The sequence below is a fragment of the Hippoglossus stenolepis genome, chromosome 1 (genome assembly GCF_022539355.2).
Source record: "Hippoglossus stenolepis isolate QCI-W04-F060 chromosome 1, HSTE1.2, whole genome shotgun sequence".
Taxonomy (NCBI): domain Eukaryota; kingdom Metazoa; phylum Chordata; class Actinopteri; order Pleuronectiformes; family Pleuronectidae; genus Hippoglossus; species Hippoglossus stenolepis.
This window is the reverse complement of record NC_061483.1, coordinates 22,297,834-22,317,260: the sequence shown is the minus strand read 5'-3', so window position 1 is coordinate 22,317,260 and position 19,427 is coordinate 22,297,834. Positions and strand designations below refer to the sequence as shown.

General features: G+C 40.8%; 1 protein-coding gene across 5 annotated transcripts in view; it reads right to left on the bottom strand.

Moving 5' to 3' along the window:
• Positions 1–11,786, bottom strand: part of celf6 (CUGBP Elav-like family member 6) — a 141,080-nt gene extending 129,294 nt beyond the window's left edge. For all 5 annotated transcript variants that reach the window (XM_035161215.2, XM_035161263.2, XM_035161273.2 and 2 more), the window contains exons 1-2: positions 11,433–11,786; positions 661–743 (exon numbers count right to left, since the gene is read on the bottom strand). In XM_035161215.2, the coding sequence (XP_035017106.1) occupies positions 661–743; positions 11,433–11,682 (333 nt within the window). In that variant the 5' untranslated portion in view covers positions 11,683–11,786. The remainder of the gene's footprint in view (positions 1–660; positions 744–11,432) is intronic.
• Positions 11,787–19,427: the final 7,641 nt, after the last annotated feature.

Here is a 19,427-nt window from a genome sequence, read left to right as displayed (position 1 = left end):
TTGAAGAGGCCATTATATTAATTGAAAAAGTTACCTGCTCGCTAAAGGCAAATGATAGAAGATGGGCGGTGGAAAAAACGTGGGGAGAGAATTAAAACAAAAACACCAGATGGTGACATAAATGGTAAAAATGATTGTTTATACTTACTGTTTGATTATACGTGATAATGAGAGTGGGATTCCTCAAGGCAATTAGTGTCTCCAGCAGCCATATTGTGAGAGGACAGGGGAAGGACGGCATTGGCTGCTATGAGGGAGCGCTTATCAAATATCTCCACCGGGGTGATTAGTGTAATAAGACACTGCAAGGTGAGATAGGCCACTCGCTCTCTTCTGTGTATGGGGGTGTGTGTGTGTGTGTGTGTGCGTGCGTGTGCGTGTGCGTGTGTGTGTGTGTGTGTGTGAGTGAGCAAAAAAAGGAGGGTAAAAGAAGGAGACTGAGAAAATGTGAGTGACTTTTTCCATCTGTTTCCAAATCTGTGTCTTAATGTAAACTGTGTCGCCATGTGCCTCGGTGTGCAACAGTTTGTGTGTGTGTGTGTGTGTGTGTGTGTGTGTGTGTGTGTGTGAGCAACTGTGATATAACTCCTATGTTAATGTAGATCCCCTGGTTGCCCCGGGGCTTTAGCCTATGACAGAGGGCAGATCGGGGGCACTTACCCCTGGCAGAGTCTTCTGTTCATGGAGGGCGCTCTGGGCCTTCAGTGCTGACTCTCTGGCACAGTATGTTAGAAAGGCACATCCTACAGGGAGACATGAGAGACAAAGGCTAATTCAACCAGACAATAGTTATAAAACAACTACACACCACCATTAATGATAAAAAAGAAAGATGAAGTAGAAAGAAAATCTGGTGACTGAGAATTTAGGGTTAGGGTCATTTTAATGTCATTATGATACTGTAATCTAAAGGATTTTAGTTTTAAATATCCATCAAGAATAATATTTAAAATGTAAAAATACTGATTATAAAGGAAAAAGTACAAGCCATATAAAGGATATAAATGGACATATGTGAATATGAAACTCATTTAAATTAAGTCAAGTCAAAGTTTATTCATATAGCACATTTAAAACAAACTGAACCGACTTAAAATGTAAATAAAATAATATTTAAATGTTTAAAAGCAGAGAATGAATAAAACATACAAAAGCAATAAAAAGTTAAACATCATAAATGATTGCACAGTAACAAATGAAATCAAGGTCTCAAAGTGGATGTGAAAGCCGCCTCACACCTCTCTCCCTCTGGCTGTTTGTTCAGAGATGAAGCGTTTCTACAGTCGTCTTCCAGAAACCACATTGTAGCCTTCCAAACGAACCCAGAGATTTGTGACTTCACTGAACTTATTCCAATCTACACAGGGCCATAATATAAGACTAACTGGAGTTTTACAAGCTATTGCCAAAAACATGTATTATATTACAATGGAATTCATACACTGCGCTGACAGCTGGAATGTGGCTCCCTGACGTTAATAGCTCTATACTCTCCGAGAAAATAACGGGCTGGGTTAGATTAAAATCTTACACTTTCTTTTCAAAAAATGAATACAGCTTCAGATTAGATTTACTGGCCTTGTGCATACCTTCATTCTTTAGCCTGTCAGAATAAAATATTTGCCACAGACCTTGTATTATTATTATTATTTGTCATCTAATTCTTTCTATTAATTTATTGATTTTAATATAGTAAAATGACATAAGCAAGGTAGAATAGAACAACATAAACATAGTGGTGTGATCATGGAGGAGGAGTTTAAGCAGAGGGGTCATGGAAAATTCTTTCTCACTCCAGCCACTTGTTTTCATCGTCTAAAACCCTTTATACTTCTTTCTAATTAGTTGTTGAACAGGACACTGGAGAGCAAAGTCAAACAGCATGCACATGTTTTAACTGCCTACATATTAATAAAGCTCTGCTGATGAGCTGAAACTGTATCATCTCTGGAGACTTTTCTTTAAGTTGGAAAAATTGAGGAAAGCAGAATGAATATGCATCAGTAAATAAGTCGGCTTTTATTAAAGACTGAGTGGTTGCTGTGTTACGTGCTTGGCAGCGTTGACAGTGGGTGACCCCGTTCAGAAGAGGTTTTGCACTATGCAGCATAATTTCCCATTACTACATGTCACACCTGCTGCCAAGGATTCCCATGGGAAGAGAGACACACACGCACGCACGCACACACACACACACACTCACACACATACAGACAAAACCCGGCGTGCAGCACATAGCACCCATCAACCCCGAAACCCAGCGGCACACTCTGGCGCTCGGCCAAGAGAGCTCCCATTCACGACAACCTTCAACCTCCTCCACAACTAGGCAGTTACTCAAGAGGAAAAATCACCTAAATGACAATGATGAAACAGCGTGTCACACAGCAAAGCAGAAAAGTTTGGGGGCCTGGGGTGACACTCTTCATCCTTTGTGACATTACAAAACTGTGGGACATGAACCAAGGCCCCGGGGGGCCATGTCCTAGCAGAAGCTGAAATCGTAGGCTATTGCTGACATTCTGCTACTGCCCTATAAGGTCTTTTTTATATATATATTTGTCACCTTGCTGCTTTGCCAGTGTTTTTTATATATCTTAGCAAGATTTCATCACATGATTTTTTACGTGGTGTGAGTTTGTAAACAGAAATCAGTACAGCACTAATACAGGAGCAACGGCGCTTACCAGTTAAAGTGTTTGGGCCATTGTCCTTCCAGGGAAGTTGATCTAGACCACAGACTGTATATAAAGATGGACAACACTTCTCCACGTCCTGCCCCTATCTAGAAATGAAGCCAACATATCCCAGAGAGGAACAAAGTCATCTTGCGCCAATGTCATCATGTGATGGAGTCGTGGTAGCATCAAATAAATAATTAAAACCAAATTGAACATACGTCAGTATAATAAGAACTAACTAAAATTACAGAAATAATTTTTGAGAAAATATTATTCAACATGTGTTTTGACTTTTCAGTTTGGTTCATGTCCAATCCACAAACATGGTGGAGGAGGGATTTATGAAATACACTGCAGCCAGCCACCAGAGGGCGATCGAGATGCCTTGGCTTCACTTTTGGGGAGCACTCATTTTGTCAATCTTTAGATACAGTCTTTCTCAATCTTTCTCATTTGAAATGAAGGAATTTGATGATTTCTTAAAGTTATTGGGGTAAAAACCCTCCAGCCAAGTTTTTCCTTTTATTTCCCACCCCCTGCTTCTTCCCTCTTGTGTGTTGTTTGTCTATGTTTCGTTTTGTCATGGCACCTGCTGTCCCTCCAATTCACCTGCACACCTGAGCCACACTGTCCAATACGTCCTGAAGCATTAGAAGCGGTTCATCTATCAAGACTCCGCCAGATCTTCAGACACCGTCAGTGGCAGACACGCTCCAGCTGTTCCTGAACTTTGAAGTTCGTACTCTTCTTCAGCCTATTCTGGTTTTTGCTAAAAACCTAATACCTGAAATTTCTGCCACGCTCTGCTGACCACTTCACTCAGATGCCTGCTTGCTCCGCTGCCTGTCCAGGTTGGACTCTGGAAACTGGATCTCTGAAAATCTCTCCTATACCCGAACCTTGAACTTGACAATCAGCAAACCTGTTCACAGTCAGGTTAGTTTTAATTAAGCACCTGAAAAGTTCTTTTGTCTCAGCTTCCTTATTTTTGCCTTTAGAGTCCAGCATCTTCCTGAAACCTGACAATTAAAAAAAAAAATCTTTTAACTTTTTTTCTTTTGTTGTTTGCTTTCAAGCACTGTGCCTCAAAACAGTTGAGGCACTTGTTCCTTATGAAGCTTTAAACTATACACCACCACGTACTTTTAGGATTAATATTTTACATGCAAAAACTCTCCATAAACCAGCGGTTTATGAAGCAGTTAACATCAGTTTCACCTTGAGCAACTACAACATTTAAGTAGCACTTATATATTAATCATATAAAAATAAAACCACATATAATGTAAGCCATTCTGTATAATGAGTACTTTTAATTGCCGTACTTTGCAGAACATTTACTTTTAATGGAGTACTTTGCTACTTTTACTTGACCTAAATACAGATCCTCAACACTGACTCGGTTTTTCCAGACACACTCTCAAAGCCAATGGCACCGCATCTGAAACAAGGGAAGCAACATCAACCCACTGCAAATGTTGTCCAGTTGCTTCAAGAAAAATAGCATTCATCTACCTACTAATTCCATAAACGTCTCTCATGTCTGTCTGTCTGTATATGTAATGCATCTTGAGCTAACCGTTCATCTTATTTGCTTTACACATGACACGTGTATTGTAAATTACAAAAAAAGATTGCAGTGCTTATTTTTGTTACGATTTAGACACATGATACGTTCAATAATAATAAAAATGTAACAGACAACCAGCGCGCTACAGCAGTCAACCAGGACGAGGCAGCGTGCTAACACTCTGTGGATTGAGTTTAACAAGTCTTCTTCTACATCCTCTGATCATCTACAGCAATGGCTGAAAACTGGGACAAACCTCAGGTCCAAATCATTTAGATAATTTAATTTATTTCACCATATCAGGCTGACACATTCACGAGTGCTGATCTCTGTCATTGCAACAACATTCATGGAATCACTTCCTCTTTGGCAAGTTGTATTCAAAGTAAGAACAAACCATTTAGCTTAATTACAGATCTTTTATTTTGAAAATCTGTAAATTTGGGTTGATGGCTTAACAGACCACAGTAAATCATTCAAACTTATATACAAACCCCACATGTGAACTTTAATAAAGCAAATTCAGTTTCATTTTAGAATAAACATTGACTATAAAATCTGATAAACCAGGTAGGATGAGCACAACGTCTTCAACTTCACTCTGCACCATAGACTGTTTATATAAAGCTCTGCAAACAACGCCAATACACAATCAATAAACAAGTATATTGTAGAACTGTTTGAGGAGGACTCACTAATGACAAGCAATAATTCGGAAGTATCTCTGGAGCTTTAACACAGGCCAAGAGAACAGTCCACTCCAAACAGGCAGGTTGAGAACGGGCACTGGACTTGGGAGTTTAAATTAAAGATTTTTAGTGCATTGCAGCCTTTATATATTCAGACCGGCAAGATGAATGCCTCTGCTTCCTTGTGGTGGTGGGAAATCAGCAGGAGTTTAAGAAAGCTTCATATCCGACACTTTGGGCTCAAGGGACATGAAGCCCAGAGGAGTCGGTGATTGAGAGAGCGAGTTGTGGAACAGATGAGCATTCAGCTTGAAGAACATGAGAAGAGGCACAGTGATATAATGTGAGGAGGGAACAGGGACGTAGCAGCTGGTAGAAAGTTAGCGCTGTCATCTTAAATTTTAGGGTCGGTTAATTGGCATGGGATTACATTCATATTACACATTATCATTGTTGTCCCCTCGGTATGCAACCATGCAAAAATTGCAAGAACATACCACTTGTTAAGCAGCAGAAAGTGCAAACTGATTTCTAAAAGGTGCACAACACTACACTGCCACAAAATAATGTTAATTGTAAAATAAAAGACCTGCTTCTGTGTGATGTATAGTGATCCAAAGCAAGATCTCTTAACTGTAATGTCAAGGACACACTATTTGTAGTGAAAAAGAAAAAAAAACATGGTAAAACTAAATGCTTAAGATGTACTAATTTTCAGCAAATTCTTCATATAATATTTCAACTTTCCACTGTGATTTAAATTTTGAATGAAGCTAATGTTCTTAAGACTGGAGGATGAGTTGAATGTGAGAAGAAGAAAAGGAGGTGCAAGTGGACAAGGTTCTGAAACGAAGACTGAGCTCTGGTGGGGGTTGAACAGAAGGACTGTTGGCGTCCTGTGATGAGCAGGTTAAGTGGGGTGAAAATAATACTTTGGTAATCAAAGACAATTTAAGACACTATAATTTCAGCAATGGACAAAAGTTCAGCAAATTATATTTGAAGGAAAATGAAAAATTAAACCCTGCAAACTGGTTCAAAGACAGAAGCAGGAAATGTGTTGTTGGTTTTGCGAGACACGTTCCGGGTAATTACTTAAAGAACTTTTCCCCCTGTAACGCTTCTTCTTACAATTTGTTTTAAAATGGAAATTAGTATGTGCTCACAATTACATGCATCCAGGCATTAAAAGTAAATTGTGCTTTTTAAAGCATCAGGTACCTGTAATTGAAATAACTTTAGAGAACATTTGTATAAAATTTGAATTCATTAGCAGTGAATTCATGAATCATGAGCAATTTGCTCGCCTTTGCTCTCTTCACACATGTCTGATCCCAGAATGTTCATTAAACCGGGAAAAGGATGCAAATTAATTTCTGAGAAATATCCAGGCACGTTAAAAAAAAAATATGTAAAACAACAGGATGCTGCAGAGTGTGATGGACTGACCCCCTCACGGGTACTGAGACAAATACGATGTGAGGATTCAGCCAGCGCTTCATGTTTCTTCATGTTAACCACGCTATTACCTGCAGAGCCTCTTTCAGTCGTTCTATCCATCTCCACTCGGAGTGGGCTGTTCAGCTGTCTGCTTCACACACAGCCCCCTCTCTAATGATCAAACAGGTTTTCTGTAGACTTAAACTACACCTGTCACTCAACTTACACAAACTGTCAGTCACTGCCCCACGCTTCCTCTATAACACTCACTCGGTGGATAAAACCCTACAGAAGCATGGATCTGTAACTCACTGGTCATTACTATAAGTCAACAGAATTGAATTCAACAAAGAAACTGTCTACAAATCGTCAGGACACCTTCAAAGATTTGTTGTTACAGCCTATGAGTCGATTGCGAGTAGATATTAGTGCCCTGCTGAGGTTTACTTTTGACATGTCAGAGCCTGTGAGGGGTTTTTATGTCAAATTGTCGGACTATTTATAGCCAATTACACTGCATGGACCTACAGAGGGGGAGCAGAATGGATGAAGATATTTAACAAACTCGTTGTATCTCTTCCTCCTGGCTGTGTGCTGCGGCTCAGTGTCCCACCTCTCAGCATCAGAGACGGATTGATAGATTACGCGACTCAAGCAAAAGATTTGCCCCCCGCCAACATTCAGCATGTCTGAACAATGCACGCGCTCTGGCACCGACGCTAAGTATTATGATAATGTAGTGCTCGCCGAAATGATGGATGTTAAACAGCACGACCTGGCTGCAGCACACAATGATGAGCGTCGTGCCCGCCAATAGTGTCAAGTCATCCCACGCATAGTCTAAGGCTCCCTGACGACCCACAAACTATCAAAGCCACATTAAAGGCAACAGCGTTGAACAACTCCGAGGTGGGATGTAATCATTGGTTTAAGGGAACAAATAAAAAGATTTTCTCTCTGAAACGATGGCGGTTTGACGCGTACAGGAAAAATGTAACAAGTAGATATTCAGACAAGTCCCTGGAGGTACCTCACATGCCCAAAGTAGGATTTCACAAAGCACAAAACATGTGTTCAAACTGATGCGGCACGGTCCACGTGAATTAGTCGTGAGCAAACATGACATATTTTGATCTGCTCTTAATTGTGGTGTGATTCTATGTCACAGGTCTGTGTAAAAGAAGATGCTACAAATCATCCATTAAATATGTTTTACTAACTGATAACCTACAGCCATATACATCATCTGTGTGGAACAAATCAAACCGTTCTCAGCCACAAACTCAGTTTAAAGAGGCATGTGGAAGTGGTAGTCAAACTAAATTTACAGCACCGCACTAAATCTTTATGAACTTTCTTTTTTCTTTTTTTAAGGGATAGTCGATCCAAGCTATATCATCCCCCCATTCTCCTGTTGTCCTGCTGTGAGAAATGTTTGTGTTGCTGTTTATGATAAAAAAGTGAATTGAATGTGGGATAATGCTGCAACATTAGATGCCTCCCAGGCCTTTGACATAATAGCCAACCACTATCCGATGGCACATTACCCATTTTTTGTGAAGCGAACAGAAAAGAAACTACTTTTTAAACCACAATGTAATACATAATCTATGGACAAAATATTATTACCAAACTTTATTTTGTGTAGAGGCGCAGGAAATGACTAAACATTGTTGATGATGGTTCCACAGCTACAACACTGTGCAGATTAATACCATTCATCCAGTGCAGTGCAACATCGGGTGATAATGAAACTACCCACAGGCCTGTAGCTGCAGATAAAGAAGCATCAACACTGATACGAGGGATTTCTACGGTGAGTCTTCCACATGTGACCCCGACATGTGACCAACCCAGAGGAATTCAAACGTCCACGCTTCACCACCAATCATCATAATTTGATTTGACACATGGTTGTTAATTTACATATCTAGCAGACACATAACAATTAGCATACATTATAATAGGAGTCATGCTTTTGGCCACCTGTTGAATTTTCACTCTCCCTTCAGCAGCTCTGTTGTTCTGCTCTGATGATAACGTGTGAATCTCTAGCTGCTAAATGCTCCAGTATATTCATCGGCTGGTCCCTAATGCTCCACTGTAGCTCGGCACTACATGACTTTCTGTCATCAGTGAAAACAATCAAACTGAAAATCAACACAATGAGCTGGAAGATGCTTCAAAGCTCCATCACAATGATCAACCATATAAAATGATTATATTCCATAAACCTGTGTATTAAATGGTCATCCCTGAAAGCTGAAGCAGAGGAGAGTCTTTGATTTCCGAGGTATCGACATGCTGAGCACACTCTGTGATATAGAACCTTTAACCCGAGGGAACCTGATCATGTTCTGCGTTTAGCCACAAGTCAAATGGGAATTGTCAGATATTCCCTTTGTCCACAACACAACCGTGTCACAGCTCTGCAGCTACAACAGCCGAACATCCAGAAGCATCAGTTCAAATACAGCAAACAGATACATACTGATGAAATTAAAGTATACAATTTCATTGCAGGGTTTTACATCTCAAAAGAGGGTGATAATATTCACCAGCATCATGAGACCCAATGTAATTGTTTATGATTTACAGTTTGTTCCTATAATTACTATCATTGTAAATATTATATTTCTGTTTTGTTAAGTGGACTTGTGTAAGTCTTAAATTGTAAAACATAAATTACAATTTAATTTAAAAGTTGTAGACTAAATCTAATTATATGGGAGACTCAGTGAGTTGTTTACAACAGAATTCACTTTGAATAAATGTGCAGCATTTAGAAGTCACAGTTAAGTAAGTCATTTTACCTTCACTTCCCCTACAGAAGCTTTTCTCTGTTTCAGACTGGCCTCTCAGTCCGTGTTTTAAACTGCTCTCCTTGACTGACACAGCTAATGATTGCACTCTACCTACTTATGTTTTGTTAACGACACTAATCCCATTTCCTTACTCTTGTCCCTTCATGCTTCGGTCTACAGGTATCATACATGGACGCGGCAGGAGGCATGAACATGGTTTAGGTGAGTGGCCAATAAGAAAAACTCATCCATATAATGCATTTGTGAAATCTTATTAAAAGTGCATGCCTGTGCTCCCAAAGTGACTTTGAATGTCATGCGGGATGAAGTGGGCATACTGCATACATCAGAGTGGCCTTGGTGGAGGATGATTTGAGCGGGCACACTGTCTGGCTTTGGAACAGGATTATCCTTCCCGAGGCAACCATCCTCCAGAGTGTTGACATTCAGGGATGGTTGAGGACAGGCGTAAACAACATGAACATCAGAAATATTGTTTTAATCGATCACCGGGCGCCAAAGAGGAACGCTGGGAAGACGAGGAGCGTGTTGAGCACCAGCAACTGATGGCTGGAGGAACAGGTGGTGCATGGAGACCTGCAGGGCTGCGTGCACGCACAGGAAAGTAATTCTGAGCCCAACACTCCTTTCTCCCACAAGAGAGCTTTCCTCGTGCTGATCGATGAGATCATGAACTGTAGCCACTGACTTACATATCATACATAATTTGCCTGCCCTGTGAATACATTATTTTTTTACTGAGGGCAAGCTGATTGTGAATTCAACGCAGCTAATGCTTGTGTGCAAATGTGAACTTGTGGTGTGTGTGATTTGAAATTATTAAAATGATAAAAACTGAAATAAAGATGAACTATCTACAAAATACCATAAGTCACAAGCAGCAGTAGCAGATAATATATATATATATATAGATGTTTGTTTTTTTAATACAGCACAGTATTTTCACTGATAATAAAATAAAAACCTGCAGCTCAAGACAGCTTGCTTATAATGACACGGACTAAAACAGGAAATGTGACCTTATTTTGGATTTTGGGCTGAATTATTATCGTTAATTTAATAATGATATTAAAAAATAATAGCTTGCAATTACATTTTGCTAATACTAGACCCATAATAGAATAAGATAAAACACTAATAGAAAATTAATAATAGATAAACATCTTAATTCAATCGTCTTCTTTTAAAATTTGTCATTATATCTATGCCACTGTATAAATAGTGCATAAAGTAACAGAGCTGGAATTCTGGACCTGGTCTTTTATTTTGTAGCTAAAACATCCTCCAGCCCTATAACCACACTCTGACATCCATTATTACAACTATCATTTATAATGATAGCTATAGAAGTGATCGATCCCTGATTATCAGTGGCCTGTCTGACTAATTACTAAGTGAACACAGCTCCCCGGACGTTTTAGACAATGGGTGTGTGTGTGTGTGTGTGTGTGTGTGTGTGTGTGTGTGTGTGTGTGTGTGTGTGTGTGTGTGTGTGTGTGTGTGTGTGTGAGTGAAGTGAGGGTTGGCATGGGGGGGGCGATGCATGCTGGATCTCAGCCTCCTCTACTATCCTGCTTTGTACTTCCTGACTGCAACCCGCCCACGGAGCAGCAGCATTACAATACATCTGCCATGCACATAGTATTTTCCAGCGCTAATGACGTCTGAGAGCGTGCACGCTGCATATTAGCCCGCTGAAAAGGTCAAAGCAGCACTACAGCACCACGTTAATCACCGGTGCTGATTGCCCTGATAATGGTTTTGCATTTTCCGCTCCCCTGAAAGCATTTTATTTCACTGCGACTATATGTGCAGCGGCAAATGGACTGGAAGGAGAGCAGGAAGGGGCTGTTTCTTTTTCTTCTAAGTTGTGATGAAATGTGTGCAACTGCAGAAATAACACAACAGCCCACCGTGCCTGTCCCGCCCCCCTTTAAACCGGGATGCTCGGCAGCCACATGATCGTCAATGTAAACACACAAAGGCGTTTTCAGCTGTAGTATTCACGTGGACGGGCTGGACCATCACGCCTGCAGCTCGGGAGGCAGTGCCCCTCCACGTGTGCTCCCTCTCACGCTTCATGTATATGTCTGTGCATGCGTGTGTGTCCCAAACATCTGCAAATTAACACACTTTTCCTGCGCCGTCCCCCTGAACTGGGACGTTTATGCCCCTCTTTTTTCTAAAGGACCATAAAAGTGACATATCCCAAATAAAAATAACCAACCTTTATGCATTCCCGTGAACCTGTCTTTCAGTACAGTGAGTTCGTATATCTTTCCGAATTCCTCAAACAGCGGTTTCAGGTCTTTTTCCTCCAGGTTTCGGGGGATCTGGCCGATGAAAAGCTTGATGGCGTCGTGGTCCTTCATTGGAATAGTGTTCTGGCCGATGGTGAGCCCGTTCATCCTGCCGGCGCTGTTCGTGGTGCTGAATCCATTCTCCTGCTGCACTCCGTTTGCAGTGACTGTAGCCATCTTTCCTCAATGGGCCGGCGGGCTGCTCTCTCTCTCTCTCTCGCTCTCTCTCTCTCACTCTCTCTCTATCTTTGTCTCTCTCTCTCTCTCTCTATCTCTCTCACTCTCCCTCTCTCTCTGTACTTATAACTGCACAGCGCACACTGCACCCCCTCCCTTATATGTCCCCTCTTCTCTTCTCCACTCCTCCTCCGCCTCTCCCTCCCTACTACTCCTCTTTCCTCTCTTGTTTTTGGAGATCAACCTTATTTATTTATTTTCTCATATCCTTTGTGTTTTCATTTCTTCCTTTTTTTTTAAGTGCCCCCCCCCTCCACTCTCCACTCTCCACTCAGTCTGCCACTTCACAACGTGACGTCAGGTCGTACTCTCGGTGAGCAGGCCCCGCCCACCTAGCCCATATTTGCATAATGAGCGCGTGAGAGTAGGATGGCTGAGGGCCCCACAGGGTAGAGTAAGAAAGCAAACATTTGTGTAGAGGGGAGAGAGCTCGGGACATTTAAATGGTGTGAAGGCTGCATCTGCTCCGACTGTTGTGTGAGGTCATTTAGGTTTGGTATAGCAACGAGGCAAAATGTGGATGGAATATTAGCTTTAATAATGAACGATCTGTATTCATAAAGCGCTTTTCTAGTCATGACGGCCACTCAGAGTGCTTTAGAGTTCAGTTTTACATTCACCCATTCACACAGTACAGCTTTCTCTCTGAGAAAGTTCAGTATCTTGCCCAAGGACAGCATGCGGAATGGCGAAGACTGGGATCGAACCGCAGATCTTCTGGTTAGTGGACGACTGCTCTAACCCTCTGAGCCACAGCCATCTAGCTCATTTAATCCTAAACACTCTGTAGATGCTCAATATCAATAGATTTGTATGGTTATTGCAAATTTACTGGTAAAAATTGTGGTTCCAGAGAATTTATGTGCTTCTATTCTGATTAATAATTTCATTTTCAATTCTTAGATACTGTACAATGATGTACAGTTTGTAGACCATGAAGCCCTGTCATTATAACATAGGGGCGGCTGTGGCTCAGAAGGTAGAGCGTTTCGTCCACTAACCATGGGTCTGTGGTTCCATCCCAGTCTCCTCCGTTCTGCGTGTTGAAGTGTTTTTGGGCAAGATACTAAACCCTGGCAGTGTGAGTGATGTGGTAAAGAAAGTGCTGCACATAGATGCACTGAATGGGCTATATAAATACAGATCAGTTAGCATTCTGGTCTGTAGTTTTTCTTCTAAAGGCGGTCAGGTACAAAAATGCATACATGTGGCACAGTGGGCATAAAAGCATCCCTGTCAGATGTTTAGAAATGAAACAGGTGTACGTCCTGAAGACCTGAGTTATGAGAGCCACTTCTGTGAAGTCTTGTAGAAATGTTCTCTGTAGCACTGGATCTCAATCCTGCTGGTCTTTCGCTCTAACCATGTAACAGGAACTACTTAACACCTGGGATGGAAAAGGTGAATGCTATTAACTACCTGAGAGGATAGAAACTCCATCCCCACTGCTCCGTGTTCACATGGTCTGATGTAGGTAACACAGAAATATGACACACTTTTAAATGAAAACAATTGTATAATAAGTTGTAACAATACCATTATCATTCAAATGGTAGAGAATTGGTTGTAATAAAAAAAATTCAATATATATATATATATATATATATATATATATATGCTATAATGAAATACTGAAGGATGACAAAGGAAAAACCAATCAAGTGTCTCAGAAAGGGGTTGGGCTACTGTAAGCTATCCTAGATGGATAAAACATCATTCTTACAAAATGTATCCCCCCATTCTATGTTTTGATGATGATGGTGATGAGAGAGTTGTCCAACGACTCCAAATTTGCCATAAGTGTTCAAAAAAGGCTGTGATTAAAAGGCTGAAACACCTGATGACGCTAAAGTACATAAATGAAGACGTGTCCCTAACATCCGCTGGTGGTTGCTACATCTGCTAACATCAACTGGTGGCATTTTAAATAGGGCAATATACATACAAGGGATATTCTCCATCTTGTCCTATGTTCACTGGGGCAGCTTTTGACTCTGTTGCCTGTGACAGTAGGTGTTCAGTTTAAAAAGGCGCCACATGGCTTTCATAGTATTGCCATACAAGCCAGTAGCCATTTTTCAAAATCAGGGGCCATAAAGGGGCCCCAATTTATACAGAGGGGGCCAATTATATGTCCAGCATCCATTCCTGATTCAGTGAGGTGCACATTAAATCATTCCCTGTTTACTGTTAGCTCTGTAGCTTTAAGCAAAGTCACACATCATTGAATATACTGGATACTGAAAATTGTCCTTGTTCAAGGACATTGTGTTCAAGTCAAAGATGAAACTTTTTTCCCCCAACAAATTGTCATATTTATTGTTTGTATTGTTAGTAAGTTTGTTTACCAAAATAAACGACTACTGACAGGACACGCCCACTTGAGGGGCCAATCAGATTTCAGCTGGGGACCAGCATTAGCAATAATCATTCACTCATTATTTCTATCACACACAGAGACACCAACAAGTTAAAGAAAACATGTAACAGAAGTGTGCAACAGTTCTTTCAAAGGGTTACCTTTCTGTCATCAAGCACTATCATGCTTTTAATACATGTGACACACTCTCTTCACGTCTGATGTTTTTCTCCAACATAGTTCACTATGCTACAGAGCTTATTCATGTATTAATATGTTCTATAGTCGTAGACCTTAGCCGCTTTCCTTTAAATGAATGACTTAAAAAGAAAATGAAAGCTTGGTCAGGTGCTCGGATCAAAGACATAATTACAAAGATTGCAGCGTGCTGAAATGTGACTCACTATCAGCCATTGGAGCGTTGCACTATTTAAACATGCTCTTCTTTTTTTGCTAGAGAGAACAACGTGAATAGATAAAGAAAAAAAAAGGAGAGAATAAAGACGCTGTAGTTTGAAGTGATGTCAGCTCCAAACCTCCACAGTCAGAACAGCCTTGTGTCACTGTCCATGGTGCTGAATCGAAGCTGCCATTCAGAGAGCGTGAAATAGATTGTTGAAGCTGTATATATTTTTCTTTCTACAAAAAATAGTTGTATTACAAATTCTGCACACTCTGTTTTTTTTTCTACTGTGCACAATTACTGCCCTTTACGTCACAAAGGGAAGGTTGTGTTAGCAAAGTTTATTCTGTATACAGAAATGTCTGATTAGTGCAGATGGGAATATAACATCAATACAGGGGCTGTTCAGCTCATACTGATGTATGGTGATGCTTTGATTATATCATGTAACAATTATTGATTGCATGTGGCACATTTAAAATGAATAAGAGCTACGTGTTACCATACAGCAGACTATGATCTACCTTGTTTGAAGTGTCAAAGAGACAGATTCTGTGACACCTCAGGAGGAGTTGTTCTGTAACTGAGCCTGACGTTTGATCCTCCAGTGGAACTGAAGAGAAAACACGTCTTCTGGGATCAGTAGACAATCACAGAAAAAACTACATGTCTGCTATTGAACAGCATTAAACAGACATGCTTAACCTCTGTTAGGTCAGAATTAATAGGCTGGTGTCATACCTTTATCTATCTATCCATCTATCCATCTATCCATCCATCCATCCATCCATCCATCCATCCATCCATCCATCCATCTATCTATCTATCTATCTATCTATCTATCTATCTATCTATCTATCTATCTATCTATCTGCATACAAATGAATTAATTATTTGCTATTTCATACCTTATGTTATTTTATTCACATTTAAAAACGTTGTGAACATTATTTCCCATGAGTCAGTGATTGAGTTGACCAGCTTACTTTGACTCTGGTGCAGATGCAAATTTGACATTTGAGCGACTTTCACTGAGTTATTGACTGTTATCAGAGGGGCTGTCTTATCTGTCACAAATAGACAACAGGGGGGAACCTTTAAAAAAATATCTAACAGTGTGATAAGCACATACATTGCAGGGAGTCGCCCCAGTGGGAAGTGTCACAATGTACCTCTTGAACTTGTTTGGTCACCAGGTAGTCGAGAAGTCAGCTTTGATGGATTATGTGCTGTTTTCTGTGCATGCTGCTCCCTCCCTTTCTCTTTTTTTCTCTCAGTGTGTGTGTGTGTGTGTGTGTGTGTGTGTGTGTGTGTGTGTGTGTGTGTGTGTGTGTGTGTGTGTGTGTGTGTGTGTGTGTGTGTGTGTGTGTGTGTGTGTGTGTGTGTGTGTGTGTTCACCCCTGATGTCTGTCAGAGTGAACGGTCTTTGGGGATACTGGTATTCTGAGAGTAACTAACAGAAACATCTGGCGCTGCATTGGCTTTGTTATTAATATTTATTTATTTCCAATTTAATCATGTCTTTGTAGACCATCTACAAAAAAATCCTGCATATTTTTTTGGCTCTGAATGGAGATCAAAAACACAACGGGTCTCCCTTGTCAATAACATCGGGGCCATTCTTTCCCACAAAGACAGAGCTAATTTAGCTTCAGTGCTGCTTATTGGCTTTGTGATTTTTGTTTCCTTGTTTTTTTGTCATTTCTCTGCGGGATAGTTTCCCCGCACAGCTGTGAGGACTCGGGAAACCGCCCGGCAGGAGGAAATGCAGGTACTGCATGATCTCTTCAATAATGCCTGTGTGTAAGCATCCTCTTTGTTTGAACACAGACAAGCGTATCAGAAAGGTTGACAGGGTTCTTCTTCTTGTCTGCGCCACACTCAGCACCTGGATGGTTGCACAGGGCACCTCTGCCGACTGCTCTCCTCTCTGACAAAAGAGAAGTCAGAACAGTTCCAGCTGCGTCTGTGAAGTGGGACAACACGGAAGAAAAGACATCCTTCTCGGATCTCTGCACACTCCAGAGACACATTTCACTCAAATTATTTTCTTGTTATTTCTGGATGGAAGCTTTATTTACCCATTAGTGATGAGCGAGGATTGTCACTCACTGGACTATCTAGAATTGGAATCAGGAAGGGCTGAGAACATAGTAAACGTGTCAGCAACTTTCAGAATAATGCAAAAAGATACTTAATCTGAGTATATTTCATACAGTAAAACTGCTGTTTTATAGTCCAGAGTGAATGTCATTTCTGTTTTTATTACAAAGATTATTCACACCACTGTCAAGGTGACTTGTTGGAATGTCACAGACACACAACCTACGTTAGCTCCCTCAAATATAATCCCTTGAAGGAGCAAAATCAGTGACATAAGTCATGCATTGTGCATAGCAGCTTGGTGTCATGCACAATTCCTTTATATTGTGAGTTCATTATCCCATTAAAGTGGATATTTGGAGTGGGCCAGGTGGAAAAGTAGTCATGCGTGAACATTTTTCACTGTCTGTTTTGTAGAGTGAGTCCAAAAGGAGAGCAACCATTGATATTCATGGCACAGCCAGTATGAGGTGTGACAGTATTTTTTGTGTGTGTGAATCTGTGAGTGTATATGGTAATACCAGAGCAGCCTCAAACCTCAACTGCAGTCTCTGCCTGAGGGAGGGCTGCACTGTTCCCCCCACACGGGTGCTGCAAGATAAAGAACCACTCACTCACAAGCCATAATTTTCTCTTAAAACACAATTTCTTGCCAGTTCATTTGCTTCGGCGCTGTAGGGAAAATGCAAGAATGATTGTTGGCGGAGCCCGAACAATGTTTTTGATAAATTAAATTTTGCTCGTTTTTATTTTTGAAGAGGTGGATTACATCTCTATTTTCCCTTTTTATGGATGGCGTTTCGTCTGTACTGCTGCTGGTGTTCTGCTGAATGATAAGCAGGCGTCTTGCTCCATGTTTAAGTTCTCTAGTGACGCAAGGTTGGGAATAAATGAGAGAAAAACAAATAAGAGGTCAGAGAGACCACAATGAGTCATCTGCTTTCCAGCAGCTAATGAATCTCAGAATTCTCTGTGCAGACCTCCCCTGGGTACAGTCACACAGCTTTTACTTCCACTGCTATTGCATGTAATTACAGCATTTTTGCTTTTTCTTGGGTATTAACTGTGCATCAGAATATATGTATATCCTGTGTGGGCAGTGGATATCACTCAACGTCTCCCGACAGAACTGCTGAAAAACAAGTGGTATAGGCTTGAGGTCAGTTTGGTCGAGTTATGAACTAAAAAGAAAACTTCAATACATAAATAGTCGGTGCTTTAAGAGCGGCTGCAAGTTGTTGCTAAGATTGCTAAGCATTGCTGGTGTGCACGCTGAAATTGCAGCAGAGTCCGACAGAAATCTGCAACACTGCTGTGCCGCTCAGTGGTGTTGATTTACCATATATGTGTTGTGTGTGTGAGCGAGGGGCATTGAGGGGTACACACACCCTCTCCTCCTCACTTCCCTTCCTTTAGGCTGTTTTTACTAAACGAATGTCACTTTTCTGTCAACGTAGACTCCTCTGATATGGATTAAAATGTGCCTGCGGCTGTTCTAAAGCAATATCTGTTACAGTACCTCATACAACTTCTTAAAAATATTGCTATATATATGCATGAAGTTAATGTGTTAAATAGTGGCATTTTCCCATTTATCTCTAAAATAAAGATAGTCATTTATAACTTTGGCGGAAGTTGCAATAATGTGTCAGGGGTTTCTTATATCATTGCAGTGTTTCCTTTTGATGTAAAATGTATCAAAGCTGTTTTCTAAGCCACTTAGAACTAGTATTGTTTCATGGCCTCACTTTGATAAGTTGACCTAGTTTTTTTATCTTGCAAATGTTTTAAAAAGTTTAACACAATACACTATAATGCACACACACACACTTATCTGCACACAGAAAAGTGCTTGCATGCACAGAAAGTCGAAACACACTTACTTCAGTACTTGAGAGGGTGTTGCAGGACAATTACGTTGCAGTTAACAAACAAAGGCCGTGCCTCAGCAGAATGCAGTGTGACGCTTTAGTGTGAATGTTAAGAGAAGCTGACTGGAGACGGGAGGTGATGAGGTCAGGGGGCGGTGGCGGGGGTTGAGACTCAGGATGTGGACAGCATCTTGGCTATGAGTCTTCGGGCTTTCACCTGAGGTTCACTGGGGGGAGAGGACTTTAGAAAGAGAGCAGAATGAGTGTAGAGAAGTGGTGGGAGGGAGTCAGCACTGGAGAAGGCAGTGAGGCCTGAATTGACACAACCTTCCGACCCAAGTTCACAACTTATCAAAATCAAAGCTCTGTAATTTAGTCTATTAGAAAGCATTGCAGCAACTTTGTCCTTCTACTGTGAAGTCAAATTGCCAAACGGGAATTAAATTTGTAGGTAGATCATTTTGGGAAATGCACTTATGTGCTTCTTGCGGAGAGCTCGATGACAAGATCAATTCCACCCTCATAGTTGGTGGAAACATCAAGCCTGGCTCTGTCCAAAGTTAACAAAATCTGCTCACTAACTAACACAATATAGCTTGTCTGTTAAATCAGTACAGAAACCAGAATGTGTTTTGTTGCTATACAGGGGTTTTTGTACGTGCAGGAGTATTTTTAAGCAGTGATGAACTTCCTGGTGTCTTCATTGTAAGGTTGTTGGAAAAGCAGCAGTTACTTAAGGAGGTTACCGCACAGGGACAAGACATAGTTAAACATAACCTTTAATAAAGTGCAATTAGTAATTTGTACATCAGTAAATTAAGGAGATCTCTTGATAATCATTAAGCTTTATAGGTGCTGGTGGGTAGATTTTGTCAGACAGAGCCAGGTCAGCAATTTATGTTTCCAGTCTATGAGCTAGGCTTAGCTAACTGGCTGCTACTGACTACTT